Source organism: Danio aesculapii, chromosome 11 (assembly GCF_903798145.1).
Source record: "Danio aesculapii chromosome 11, fDanAes4.1, whole genome shotgun sequence".
NCBI lineage: Eukaryota > Metazoa > Chordata > Actinopteri > Cypriniformes > Danionidae > Danio > Danio aesculapii.
In genome coordinates, this window is record NC_079445.1 from 12433089 (window position 1) to 12448914 (window position 15826).

General features: G+C 38.0%; 1 protein-coding gene across 1 annotated transcript in view; it reads right to left on the reverse strand.

Moving 5' to 3' along the window:
* Positions 1 to 6: 6 nt before the first annotated feature.
* agtrap (angiotensin II receptor-associated protein) overlaps positions 7 to 15826 on the reverse strand; it is a 38535-nt gene continuing 22715 nt past the window's right edge. Inside the window, exon 5 of the mRNA XM_056468754.1 lies at positions 7 to 408. Within this exon, the coding sequence (XP_056324729.1) occupies positions 284 to 408 (125 nt within the window). The 3' untranslated portion in view covers positions 7 to 283. The remainder of the gene's footprint in view (positions 409 to 15826) is intronic.

Sequence of the window (15826 nt, forward strand, 5' to 3'; positions counted from 1 at the left end):
ACCGCTTGCACTTGTATGAAGCAGTCCTCAGGTTGAAAAAAAAAGGTGTTGAAGGTGGGTTTTCATTTACCTCTGAATTACAGTAACGAGAAATCTTGATGTTTGCAGAACCAAATGTAAAGTTGTTTTCCTTCATGCTTCTGGAACATTATATATACTATTAATAATAACTATAAATAGGCATACAACTTAAACAAAAACAAACACATTTCATGAACCAAGCAAAAATTCAAATTTAGGCCTGGTTGCAAAAATGTTAATATATATATTTTTTAATTATTGTTTAGTAGGAACGAGTGCCAGATTTGCCATCTTCCGCTTGGCCAAAGGGGTTGGAAGAGCTCCCAGACTGATCGCTGTGGTCAATAGACTGGTAGGCATCTCTGTTTCGAGTTATTGATGGGAAACCTGAAATTAAAAAATAAGATGAAAAAAAAAAAAAACAGAATTAATGAATGGAAAGTCCAACTAAATCTCATGTACAATCTTTTTATGTTTAGTTTTTTTTTCTGTAATACTAGGAGTGGACTTCTGTGCTTACTGTTTTCAAGAAACACACACGTCTTTAAAAAAAAATGACGTATTGACATTGTTCACTCACCATATGATTTCTTGATATCAGCAAGAGCAATATTCTAGCCTAATCTTTTTTCATTCAGCCAGAGGATTCATGATCCATTAACTGAAGAAACCTCATCAGTAGATGAATAAACGGACACTTTTGACTGCACATTTACAGTCTAATGTTCTACATGTTCTAAATGACATTTTAGACCTTATTTCTCTAACATGCAAAACTACTTTGTAAAAAAATAATAGTAATAAAAAAGAAAACAAAAAGGCACAGGCACAGTTAGAGATACACACACACCATCATCAAACAGTTGTGATTATTATTATAGCAATACAAAAGTTATTATTATAACTTCCTTTTTAACATCAACAATATTACAGCCAATTTAACTTCTCTACTGTAAAAGCATATTTGTTAAATAACAGTTCCGTATTTCATGATTCACAAGCGTTTTTCCATATATATATATGGGTGTGAATTGCATTATGGGACCTTGATCTCTGCTGTCAACTTTTGATGTTGAAAATGTATTCACACTTTAGTAGTTTGAAATAGTATAATGTATAAGAAATAATACGTAAAGAAATAAGTCTGTAAAGTAACAGAAAATGTACTGGCAAGGTTTTTGTACAGCAATATGCAACACCAACCCAGACAAAATCACTTTAAACTATTAAAAATGTTAATAAAAGTCACTTTTTTAAACTTTTCAAGGTTAAAAGTTGTAGGAGGAAAGCTCAAAGTCCCATAATGCATTTTTAAAAACATGAATAAACAGAAAAATAAAAAATAAAACATGATTCACAAAATATGGAAAACCATCACATGAAAATCATCTTTTGTAAGCTGTTTAGACAGAACTGTGTGTAGTTATAGTTTGTCTACAGTCATATTGGAGTGATAAAAACACAATAAGTCTCTTTTATTGAAATTCCTGATGTTAAAATAGGATCCAAACCTCCCCCATTTTGAGGCCCACCACAACATGATGTAGGAGTGCGGTTTCCCCGCTGACCGAATTGATTGACAGTCGCGTATTAACATGTCTCTGTAGTAACGCCTATAATCATATCAACAAGACAGGATATGCACCAAGCAACTGGAATTACAAGATCTGTTCAGCTCTCTGTAGTCATCAATCATCATCAAATGTGATCAAGAATGAGTTTTACAAGTTTAAAACATTTTTAAAACAGTGCATGAATCCGTCTTTACTTTATCACCACAGTATGACTTTATCAGTACAATTATAAAAGAAGACGCTTCAATCCCGGTTTGTGGACGTTTAATCAGGTTTATTCATTCATTCATTCATTTTCTTTTTGGCTTAGTCCCTTTATTAACCTGAGGTTGCCACAGCGGAATGAACCGCCAACTTATCCAGCACATGTTTTACGCAGCGAATGTCCTTCCAGTTGCAACCCATTTCTGGAAAACATCCATACACACTCACTCACACTCATACCCTACGGACAATTTAGCCTACCCAATTCACCGGTACCGCATGTCTTTGGACTGTGGGGGCAACCAGAGCACGCGGAGGAAACCCACGTGAACGCAGGGAGAACATGCAAACTCCACACAGAAATGCCAACTGACCCAGCCGAGGCTCGAACCAGCGACCTTCTTGCTGTGAGGCGACAGCACTACCTACTGCGCCACTGCGTCGCCTAGCTCAGGTTTATTTTGTACATTAACATAATGGATATCCATACAGCAGAGGATATTACACATTTTATTGTCACATTTTTTGGCAAAAACAGTGCAAAGTTAAAGATGCACTGTGTGTATGTGTCTGTCTGTGTGTGTTTGTGTGTGTGTGAACTTTGTAACGACATTGTGTGTGACTCATCGTTGCAGAAAGGCTTGAATTAACTCCACAAAAAATACATCAAATAATCATTGGGAATGTTCTTACTGTAGTATTTCTCACAAACATTACATGAGATTCCCACTTCCTTCATGTCTGTTTATCTGACACAGCCGGAGACTGAGGCACACTGATAGGCATGTGGGAGCGGTGGGCGGGGAGAACTAGCATTAAAGGCACAGGCAACAAAAACAGCAACATTAGCTGTTTCCATTCAAAAATGCGAATTAATTTTATGAAACACGAATATCGCAAAAAGACGTGCAAATAAAGCAGCGCTTACATCCAACGAATCAAACAGAACAAAATCGTCACTGCCAGATTAACTGGTGGCAAATATCAGTATAAATGGAGTTTAGTGCATAGGAGAAGCTGTGTGTATTTTTATTTATTTAATAAAATACTTGCACTTCAAAAGACAAATGCTGGTGGCGTTTAAAGGCCTGAGACATGGAGCACAGATGCTCTTGACAGTTCTGGAGGTAATTAATACTATAATAACACTAATACTAAAACAGTTAAGGCATTTTAGAATGACCAAAACAACAATGTTTTACAATGTGCTCAGCCTGCGGGTTTGTCCATTCGCACACATTTTCATGTCTTGTAACAAAATCACATTACATTTTTAATGCGCATACTGGAATTTGTTCGCTAAAAGTGTTTCCATCGTAGTTTATGTGCATCTTTTCTTATAAAATAAAACATTTATCCTACTCCGTTATGTGCATATGTTTTTATGTGTATTTTCAAAATGTATGCACATCATGGCGTTTCCATCAACTGGTTTTTATGCACATATCCAAAATGGAAATATAGCTTTTGTGATCAGAGCAGAAAATTCCAGTATTCTGAACGGTATAATAAATACTACTTTAATCCAAGTTACAATCTGTTGTTGAAGAATTTCATAAATAAAAAATTATATCATTAATGATTGGAAATGTAGAACCTCCTGTAATGCCTTAATCAGTGGTGTAGTCCTTGCTATCCGCACGTATACGCCGTATGCCTACTTTTTTCCATGACCTTTTTGGGTATTACGACTTCTAAGGATCAATAATTGCGTACACCCTCGATATACTCACTTGTTTTGCTGATTAGACTTCCCTAAATTGCATGTATTCACATCCCCTTTAACTGTATACCAAATGTTTTTTTTAAACTCGCATCTTAATTTGTTACATTGGTGCATTTTGTATAAATCGCGTCATTCTCTGCCCCCTGATGAGCGCAGCAGCTGTGAGAAAATTTTGTGAGTTTTTCGAAGACCACGACAAGTCAACTGAGTGATGATGTCTCGCTGAAACGCTCAGGTAAAAATATAAAACAATATGGACGTTCATGAACTGTATATGAACTGTATTATCGCCTCAGTCCCCTTCAATTTTGATATGAAAACGGCGGCAGACTTCTGCCGCTCCGTTTTCAGCTAGTTTTATATTTAATCAGCAAATCACAGCTGTGCAGAGCGAGAGCACAAGGTGTGTGTTTATCGAAAGATTGTTATAATATCTGCAAACACAGAAACACTTGTACCCCAATGGGTCATGGTGGAGCAATGGGGTTGCCCCATCTACTGTTTCCTCGACGCTCCCCTCATTATCACAACTGCTTCCTCCAGCGAAAATGCAGCTCTTAACGATCATTTCGCTGTTTATTTCAAAATTAACTATGAAAATAAAACACATTACAGTGCATGTGGCATTAACTATACCATACATGCACAGGATTAACAGGATACATGACCGAACCACTCATTAAATGTACTCATTTCAACTGCATATCAGAGTGAAACATCACGTGTTGTATCTTATTATTTATTTTTCCTATTATGACTTATATTTTGATTGTGAAATATGTAAAATAGCATGTTCATTTTTATGTTCATATTTATGCCATTTTGAATTTATAAAGTGGCCGTTTTATTTATTTAATATATGTAAAAAAATTATTGAATACAGAAAATGATTTGTACTACAGTAAACAGGTATGTTGAGCATATTTGGCTCATTCAGAACTCAAATGGCTTTGCCTGTCTATGAAATACAGTGGAATACTGCTAGTTTAGTATACAACCCTACCATATTAGTCAAACATTTTTAAGTGTATTATTTTAAATTCTTACTTACACGAGTAACAATATGCGATTTAAAAGGGAAACTTAACTACTAGTTTATAATAGCGACAGCAGAAGACAGACTCCTAATAGCTTGGTTTAAAAAAGCATGCACAAATGTGACTATCAAACATAATGGCTGATTGATGTTTAAAGGAACCTATTAAATGTAAAGTAATAAGCCAGTAAAGAAAGTAAGTTTCAATATTAAAATGGTTAAATAAGCTACATACTGTATCTTGTTTGAATTTTTTTATCTTTTTTATTTTAAATTTACAGATTTGCAAATTTTTTATTTATGTTAACAACATACATTACTTGATATGGCTGTCTTGATTTTTTGTACAGTATTAAAACTTTTAAGTCCCTTTAGAGTTAAACAGTTGGGTTTTACCACAGCATAATATATTCAGCCAATCTCTGGGTCTGCTGTCCATTAGCCAAACATAAATGATTAAATAGGATTAGATTATTAGCATCTCCCTTTAAAAGGATTTTTTTTCTTTTTAAATGGATAGTTTTCCCAAAAAATTCTAAATTTTCATAATTTACTCAACCTTTACTTTCCAAACTTTTCGAAACCGGTTTGTCTTTTTTCCTTCTGTTGAACACAAAAGAAGATATTTTGAAGAAAGCTGAACACCTGTAATCATTGACAAAATTGACATAGTATTTGTTTTTTCTTTCGTGGAAGTTAATAGTTACAGGTAACTGATGTTAAATTTTATGTGTGTGTGTGTGTAGCTAATGAATTAAAGAAACATTGACTTTCGTCGTTGATTTGGCTACTTTCATTTAAATTTTGGGTTGGGTGCAATAGTACACCACCTTTTTTTAGGACTACACCACTGGCCTTAATGTATACAGTACTGCCATGAAAAGGCTGTAATGCTGAGTGCATTGTATTGTATCTTGACACAGAGACTTCTTGATCTAAGAGACTTCAGAATTGAAAAACACACACACACACACACACACACACACACACACACTTATTCAAAGAGAGTAAAAGAATGTCACGGATTTATAAAAACAGAAAAGAACAAAAAAAGACTTACAGGAAACACTCAAATGCACAATTATTTACAACAATCATGGTGATGCGAAACATGGCTCTTTTCCGCTGACTGGTACGGTACGCTTCGGGTCAATACGGGTAACCTCTATCAGGCTTGCGTTTCCACTACCAAGGGTACCCTTTTGGTGGGCATTGTGTATGTCAAACTTTCAGTCGACGTCATTCTCGCTCGAGGAAATGTCTACAATAAAGCTGTAGGGGTCGCTCACATATCATATGAGAAGCACTTCTCACAAAACAGATGCTTTACACACATAAATACTTCTGTATAAATGTTTATTACAAACTTTTCTATGAACATGAGTTGATTATAACTGCAGATCAATGACAGTGCGAAACAGCCTACTGTAACGTCTGCAATTATATAAAATAAATAAATAAATAAACATTTATAAACACATACAGCCCTTTACAGTGTCCGATATGTTACCAACTACAGAAGAACCACACACAGCAGACATTTCGTCCGTATTTAGGTTCAAAAACAACACAAAATATAGCCCACAGTCAGTGTAAACCTCCCATCTGTGTCTGTAATCTTCAGTAGCACATGTAGCCTCTGTTAGACAGTAATTCCATCATTCCCAGTTCATATTAGTCCAAAAGGTGAAGATAATAAGTTAGTTATATATGGCATTTTGTTCATATTTGCTGAAAAATAATGTGCTCCTTTTTTCCGGCTTCTTTGTTTTTTCGCGCTTCACTCTCGCGTTTGTCAGTGTCTACAGGATCGGGTTTCAAAACCACGTCAATATTCAAGCGCACATTATTATCATTAGTTCAAGAAGTTTGTTTTTTCAGATATAGACGCGCGGCAAATGCAAGGAAGAAAGCGAAACCGCTCGCGCTTCAGACTGCCTCGTAAAAACTATGCGGCACAGGGTAAATCTGCTTTACTCCATGGCTTTGTGGCTGTTCATCAAGACGACGACAAGGTTTGTTTGAGCCCAGATCGACCATGGCTCGTTATTATATGCATATATAATTCTGCTGTAATCTCTCGGCTATGTGTGTATTTTAAACATGGCGTTTTTTTTGTTTTCATTCTGTCTGGTTGCGTAAGCGTATGACGTATCTCTGTAAACCAATAGCGTTCAGCTGCGCGTCTAGCTCCGCCTTCTGGTACCCTTTCTCGTGTTTGGTGCCCTTTCGAATGGGTGCCGAAAAAGTGGTACGGTTCGGTATGCCTTTTGACAGTGGAAACGGCCATAAAGGCATACCAAACCAAACCGCACCGTACCGTACCACTCAGTAGAAACGGGCCAATAAATACAAAGACAAACTGAGAATAGGAATAATACTAAAATGAAATTAACCACAACAATTCACAGATGAAAATGTCCAGTACTGCAGGAGGGAAAGAAGGGAAGGATCAGTAGCGACGGCCAAGCAGTGTGCTGTCCGCACTGTCTGTGGTGCAGCGGCTATCCATGGACGTTTCCAAGTCTGAGAGACAAATATAGAATACAGCAAGACAGCAAGCAGGGCAGTGAATGAAGAAAAGAATTCACACACAGAACATGAAGTACAGAAAGAAAAACTATGAAGAAAGATGAATAATAAACACGAAAAACACATTAGAATCCAAAACTAATATGATTAGTGTATTTAAAATAATAGGTCAGATTAAAGTAAATAAAGAAAAAGAAAAAAAATACACTCACCATACAACAATCACCAGTTGGCAACTCTAACATAATACCTAACATTAACCCTAACATTATTCAGCTTTTGTTTACCAAATCAATCTAAAATAAATATGATTTTGAGTATAAACTAGTTGATTATGTAAGTTATTGGAGAGACGTGAAAGTTTTTCATGTTTTCTTTGCAGCAAAAAAAGACAGAAATGTATGAAAAAAAGCCAATGTAATGCCTGTATGTGCAGCCATTCTATTTGTGGTCCACATGAATGTGCAGTGCATGTTTAATACAGTTGAAGTCAATATATATATATATATATATATATATATATATATATATATATATATATATATATATATATATATATATATATATATATATATATATATATATATATATCCTAAGGGGGTTAATAATGTTGTAAAGCCACAGCAATATCACCCTAGAGCAAAACCGGTTACTCTGTGAAAGTAAACAGGGCTGAGCATGGTCAGTAGCTGGATGGGAGACTACATGGGAAAACTAGGTTGTTGTTGTGGAAGTGGCGTTGGTGAGACCAGCATGGGGTGCTCAACCTGCGGTATGCGAGTCCTAATGCCCCTGTATAGTGAAGGGGACACTATACTATCAGTATGGCTGTATCACTGTCTCTCCACTCCACCAATATCTACAGACGCAGTTGTCCTGTGGTAGCCGTCACATCATCGAAGTGGATGTTGCACACTGGTGGGGGAATCCCCCCCCCCAATAATTGTGAAGCGCTTTGGGTGTATGGTCATATACGATAAACGCGCTATATAAATACTGTACACACATTACCATTACATTTTATTCCAATTAAATTAAAAAATAAGACTTTCCCCAGACAAAAAAAAGATTATAGGAAATACTTCGAAAATTCCCTTGGTCTGGGAGAAGCCTGTCATTTCCTTTTTCAAAAAAACAAACAAACAAAAAAAGTAAATTTAAGTTAGAATTTGCCTGGGTTGAGAATAATTTCAGGCTTGACTGTATATCAGTATATTATATTGGAAAAATGTCAATGTGCGCCAGCACCAAGGCCAGCTTTGAGCTAGTGTATCTGTCCCATGGAGGGCCTGGGTCAGGAAACAAAACAACTGGCAATGGGTGGAAGCAAAAAAAGTTCTCTGATATGTGTCCATATGAGCTAGACCAGTAGTTCCTAAAGTGGGGGTCACGAGACAATTACAGGGGGTCACTTGGTGATTTAAAAAAGTAAAAAAAAAAATTATTAAACTAATAAAAATGACAATATTTTATCCATAACCCAAAGAAGATAAAAATAGTAGTTTTCAATAGTAAAAAGACAACAACATGCAAATGAAAAGCCATCAGCCTAAGGATTGTGGGTTTACGTTAAATTAACAACACCACAATAGCATCAGCAGATTGATTTTATAACACCAAGGTAAACTTTCTGACACCTTTGTGTGTATTGAGAATATTGAGAATGATCTGATTGGCTGTCTCCAAAATTAGACCAAGAATAGACTTGTGCTAAAAACATTGTGTCCACCAGTCTCTTTAGTTGAGGTTAATATTAAATAAAACTAATTAATAAATGACTATAAAAATAATATGCTTGTTAGGCTGTTGCACTTTGTGTTGTCAATATGTTCGTGTTTAAATAGGCCTATTGTTGTATGAGCAATGTTTGCATATGTATAATCACCTAAGAAGAGTTTGGGTGCCGCGAGTCACTGCCATTGTTATTTTAAGGATGGAGGGCTGAAAATTTTGGGAACCCCTATGCTAGACCATGCTGAGGTGGAGTCTCAGCTGAATGGTTGAGCTTGGACAGGAATGTGAATGACATGCAGCGATTTCAGGTGCATGTGACTTCATTGGAGCAGATGGTGAGTGGGCTATGTCATGTGTCGTGCGTGTAAACCCCACAGGTGGTGGTTGATATACACTACTGTGGCCGTGTTGTCTGTCCTGACTAACATGTTCAAAAGACCCATGCCTTGGGATAGTTCAGTGCACCTCCGTCCTGAGATACTCTCCTGGGGGCGAGCATGCTTTTCCTGGTTGGCCTGAGGCCCTGATGGTTGAGATGCAGAAGCACCATGTCCCTGTGTGTTAGCAATTGTGAATGTGTTAGAATAAATAAGTTGACGAGACCTTGACATGTATGCCAATTTCTATTTCTGTTCAAGACACCATCGACAGTTTTTGTAAAGACCTGTGGAAATTGGGAGAGCCTCAAGAGTAAAACTTGTACTAAGATGTCCGACACTCAAGTGGATAGGTGTGAAAGGAAGGAGCCTGTCTTTTGCAGGTGGACTCCTGGGTGTCTGGCATTGATATATCTCTGGCTGTCTTGTTTATATGTACACAGACTTTTAATTTTCAGTCAGCCAACCCAAGCGCTTCCAGTGAACTGTCACCATTACAAAATCACCATATTTAAAATCTGATTTCCAGAGATGGGAAGTAAAGTACAAATACTTTGTTAGTGTGCTTAAGTAGATTTTTCTGGTATCAGTACTTTACTCCACTATTTATTTTTCTGACAACTTTTTACTTTTACTCTTTACTTTTTTACACAAATATCTGTACTTTCTACTCCTTACATTTTTAAATCGGGCTCATTGCTTTCGTTTTCATATGTTTTGTGGCACAATCCATATTATTCCTTGTCATTGTGCAATTTAAGCGCCTTTTTGATTCAAATTTGTCATTGCGAGCTGCAGTGCTTTTTCAACCTCTGATCATGTGCAGTAAGCAGGCTTGTTTATTAAGCTTACCATGTGACAGGTAGTCAGCGATGTAAACATGACTAATGTCATGTTTATACCGGTGTGGTGAGAAATCGAGTCCCCCCTGCAATCGAGTCTGTTTAAGACACCTAATGGCCCGTTTCCACTGAGTGGTACATTACAGTATGATACGCTTTTATGGCCCTTTTCACTGTCAAAGGGTACCTAAAAGCGAACCGTACCGTACCACAAGTGATGATATTACAGGCCACTACCTCTTACGATATAAGCTGTGTCTACCTGTAATTTGCAGATCCACTCCGATATATCGCCCTAGTAGGACTATCGCTTGTCCACCAAAGGTGAATTCACAAATAACTTACCTGATCTCTCTCTATTTCGAAATGCACCCGGAAACGCAAATGACCTTGATGTAGTAACCAGCAGCACGAATGCTATCTTTAATAGCACACTAAATACTGTGGCACCCATCAAACTAAAAAAGGCTAGATAGAATAAAACTACACCATGGTATAACAGTCATAATAGTCATATAATAGTCATATTCATATTCATATTCGTGATATAATCGTGCTCTCGAAAAAGCAACCCATGCCCTGGAATGTAAATGGAAAAAAAATAATCTAGAGGTCTTTAGAATTGCGTACAAAGACAGTATGTCCAGCTATAGGAGAGCTCTAAAATCTGCCAGGGCTGAGCACCTCCGCAAACTGATAGAAAATAATCATAATAATCCTAGATTTTTATTTAACACCATCGCTAAAATAACAAATAATCAGTCATCTTTGAAACAAAATGTTCCACCGCAAATTAGTAGTGATGACTTCATGAATTTCTTCAGTGATAAAATAGAAGGCTTTAGACAGAAAATAGAAGATGTTAAACTTTCTGCACTGCTTTAAACTTCAGATCCAGTAAACATTCCACTCAATCAAAATTATCTACAGTGATTCAAAATCATAGAACAGGAAGAGCTAGAAAAAACTATAAATAGCTCTAAACCAGCCGTGTATGTTGGACCCAATTCCAACAAAGTTACTGAAAGAACTGCTACCTGTTATAGAAGAACCTCTTCTTAACGTTATCAACTCTTTATCTTTAGGCCATGTTCCAAATCCTTACAAGCTAGCTGTTATTACGCCTATTATTAAGAAACCGCAACTGGACCTCAGCAAATTAGCTAATTATAGGCCTATTTCAAATCTTCCATTTATGTCTAAAATACTAGAAAAGGTTGTTTCTGCCCAATTATGCTCCTTTCTGCAGACAAACAATGTTCTTGAAGTGTTTCAGTCGAGTTTCAGAGCTCATCACAGCACAGAAACTGCATTAGTGAAAATAACCAATGATCTACTCTAGCTACTGCCCAAGGTTGCGTCTCGCTACTAGTTCTAGTCGATCTTAGTGCCACATTTGACACCATTGACCACAATATCCTCATAAATCGCTTAAATTCTATAGGTGTCCAGGGACAGGCTCTACTATGGTTTAAGTCATAGTTAGCTGACTGCTCTCAGTTTGTGAATATTAATGGACAGCCTTCACAAGTCAGCCCAGTAAGTTATGGGGTGCCTCAAGGATCAGTTTTAGGCCATATACTGTTTACAATATACATGCTACGCCTGGGAGACATTATTAGAAGACATGGGATCAGCTTTCACTGCTATGCAGATGATACTCAATTATATATTTCAACTAAACCTGATGAGATGTCTGAACTGTCTAAGCTAACTGAGTGTATTAAAAATGTTAAAGACTGGATGACCTACAATTTTCTTCTCTTAAACTCAGACAAAACAGAATTATTACTTATTGGCCCTAAATCCTATACACAGCAGATCTCGCAACTTGATCTGCAATTAGAGGGTTACAAAGTTAGCGTTAGCTCTGCTTGGAGGGGAGAGGTGTCCAACCTACAGCATCTAAACACTTGGGTACCTCAGGGCTCTGTTCTTGGGCCACTTCTCTTCTCCATCTACACGACATCTTTAGGACCAGTCATCCAGAAACATGGATTTTCCTACCACTGCTATACCTCTCTTTTCACCCTGATGATCCCTCGGTTCCAGCTCGCATCTCAACCTGCCTGTCAGACATTTCACACTGGATGAAAGGTCATCATCTTCAGCTTAACCTCGCGAAAACGGAAATGCTTGAAGTTTCTGCCAACCCGACTCTACACCATAACCTTTCAATCCAGATGGATGGGGCAACCATTACTGCTACCAAAATGGTAAAAAGCCTTGGAGTAACGATTGATGACCAGCTAAATTTCTCTGACTACATTTCTAGAACTGCTCGATCTTGCAGATTCGCACTCTATAACATCAGAAAGGTCCAACTCTTCCTATCTTCAGAACGCATCAGCACAAGTGGTCTTTGATGAACCTAAAAGAGCACATGTCACTTTTTAGTAAAGCATACACTTCGTGGTATGATACATGAATGTGCTCTGCATCTTGTTTATGTACACTATGAACAGCAGCTACGCTAATTATTCTCTTTATTCTCTATTTCCATCTGGGGAAACTCATCCCGAGGCCCTCAGACTATGCAGCCTCACTGATTTGATCCAAGACCAGCGACGAGATGATCCCAAGGTTTCCATATCCTAGATCCAGGCTGAATCTTGAGAAGCTGCTGTGGTGTTCATGGAGGAGTGGAGAGCATAGAACTGCTCGATCTTGCAGATTCGCACTCTATAACATCAGAAAGGTCCAACCCTTCCTATCTGAACATGCAGCTCAACTCATTGTTCAAGCTCTTGTTCTCTCCAAACTGGATTACTGCAACTCTCTACTAGCCGGGCTTCCAGCTAACTCTATCAAACCTCTTCAGCTGCTTCAGAACGCAGCAGCACAAGTGGTCTTTGATGAACCTAAAAGAGCACGTCACTCCGCTACTCACTCGTTTGCTCTGGCTGCCAGTTGCTGCTCGCATCAAATACAAAGCTCTGATGTTTGCTTACAAAGCGACCTCTGGCTTTGCTCCTTCTTATCTGCTCTCACTTCTGCAAATTTATGTGCCCTCCAGAAACTTGCGTTCTGTGAATGAACGTCGCCTCGTGGTTCCATCCCTAAGAGGGAAGAAATCACTTTCCCGAACTCTCGCATTCAATCTGCCCAGTTGGTGGAATGAACTCCTGCATCAGAACAGCAGAGTCACTTGCTGTCTTCAAGAAACGACTAAAAACTCAACTATTTAGTCTCCACTTTCCTTCATAATCTGCAATTACCACTCTGGCTATACCACTAACTGTACTCTCTCTCTCAAAAAAAAAAAACTTACATTACTAATGCTTTGCTTCTTAGACTTTACACACCTGAAACTTGCCTACAGCACTTATTCACTGTTGCTCTTATAGTTGTGTAAATTGCTTCCTTGTCCTCATTTGTAAGTCGCTTTGGATAAAAGCATCTGCTAAATGATTAAATGTAAATGTAAATAAAAGATCAGGGTATCATATTAGACAGAAATTTAACTTTTGAAAATCATATAGCCCGTGTCACAAAAACTGCATTCTTTCATCTGAGAAATATCGCTAAGTTACGAAGTATGCTATCCATCTCAGATGCAGAAAAGCTAGTCTATGCTTTTATGACTTCTAGGCTGGACTACTGTAATGCACTGTTTGCTGGCTGCCCAGCATCTTCTATTAACAAATTTCAGCTAGTACAAAATGCAGCTGCCAGAGTTCTTACCAAGTCTAGAAAATATGATCATATCACCCCAATTTTATCCTCCTTACACTGGCTGCCTGTTAAGTTTCGTATTGAATTAAATATATTGCTTCTTATCTATAAAGCTTTAAATAATCTAGCTCCTGTTTATCTAACCAACCTTCTGTCTCGCTACAGTCTAACTCGCTCTTTAAGATCACAAAACTCAGGTCGAGTTACGGAGATCGAGCCTTCTCATTTATGGCTCCTAAACTCCTAAACTGGATTAGCCTTCCTGATAATGTCCGAGGCTCAGACACACTCTCGCAATTCAAAACTAGATTAAAGACCCATCTTTTTAGTAAAGCATACACTTCGTGGTATGATACATAAATGTGCTCTGCATCTTGTTTATGTACACTATGAACAGCAGCTACGCTAATTATTCGCTTTATTCTCTATTTCCATCTGGGGAAACTCATCCCGAAGCCCTCAGACTATGCAGCCTCACTGATTTGATCCAAGACCAGCGACGAGATAATCCCAAGGTTTCCATATCCTAGATCCAGGCTGAATCTTGAGAAGCTGCTGTGGTGGTCATGGAGGAGTGGAGAGCATGAGACTGATTCCTGTGACGCTCCAGGGACAGACGAGTCTTCGCTGAGGTTCAGCTTCCAGCCGCCACCGCTGAGAATGCAGCTCTGCACAAGACGTTTGGCCAGTAGAGAAATGGAAATGATCGTGTCCAACTGAGTCTGGTTTCTCTCAAGTTTTTCTTTCTTTACTTTCACCAATTGGTAAAGTTTTTTTTTTTCTCGCCGCTGTCACCACTAGCTTCCATGGTTCGGGATCTGTAGAGCTGCACATCGATGGATTGCTCTTCAGTGTTTGGACTCTCAGTAGTGACTATTAAATCACACTGAACTGAGCTAAACTGAACTGAACTTAAACTCTGAAAATTGAACTGACACTGTTTGTATTTACTATGATCTTTTATGTGAAGCTGCTTTGACACAATCTACATTGTAAAAGCGCTATACAAATAAAGGTGAATTGAAAAAAATTCAAAGGGTACCAACAGGCCTAAAGGGTACCATAAAGCGGAGCTAGAGGCGCAGCTGGACGCTATTGGTTTACAGAGGTTCGTCACTTGCAGTAGAATGAAAACAAAGGAACCGGCATTTGTTGTTTTACAAGCCCGTCTAAAGCACGAGCAGTTTCGCGTTCTCCGGACAGCTCGCCGCGCGTCTATATTTGAAATAACGAACTTCTTGATCTCCTATCAATAACGTAAAGCACTCTGATATCCGGTCCTGTCAGAAAGAGACAAATGTGAGAGTGAAGCGCGAAAAAACAAAGGAGACGCCAAAAAAAAAAACAGCAGCAAATGATGTTTCTGCAACCTAAAACATGAACAAACTGCCATTTTTAACTATTATGATCACCTTTTGGACTATTATGAACTCGGAATGATGGAATTACTTTCAAACAAAAGGGTACATGTGCTGCTGAAGATTAAAGACACATTTGAGAAGTTTGCTCTGACTGTGGGCTATATTTCATGAACCTAAATAAGGACTAAATGTATGTTGTGTGTAGTTTTTTCTGTAATTGATAACATAACGGAGACTGTAAGGGTCTGCATGTGTTCATATATGTTGCATTTATTTATTTTATATAATTGCAGACGTTACAGTAGACTATTTCGCACTGTCATTGATCTGCAGTTATAATCAACTCATGGTCATAGAAAGGTTAGTAATAAACATTTATTCACAAGTATTTATGGGTATAAAGCATTTGTTTTGTGAGAAGTGCTTCTCATATGATGAACGACCTGTACGGCTTTATTGTGACATTTCCTTGAGTAAAAATGGCTTGATAAAGCTTGATAAAGGGGACTCCGTACCATACCGTACCTCTCAGTGGAAACGGGCGATAAGGGATCATCTGTGGTGAATGCCTGATCAAAAGCAATTATTGTGATACCTTGTTGTGTGGCTAATCAGAGCTGCATTTGCTTATTGTAGCCAGGAGGCTAACAGTACCCTACTGAAAAAAACAGCTTAAACCAGCCTAGGCTGGTTGGCTGGATTTAGCTGGTCAACCAGGCTGGTTTTAGAGGGGTTTTGGCCACT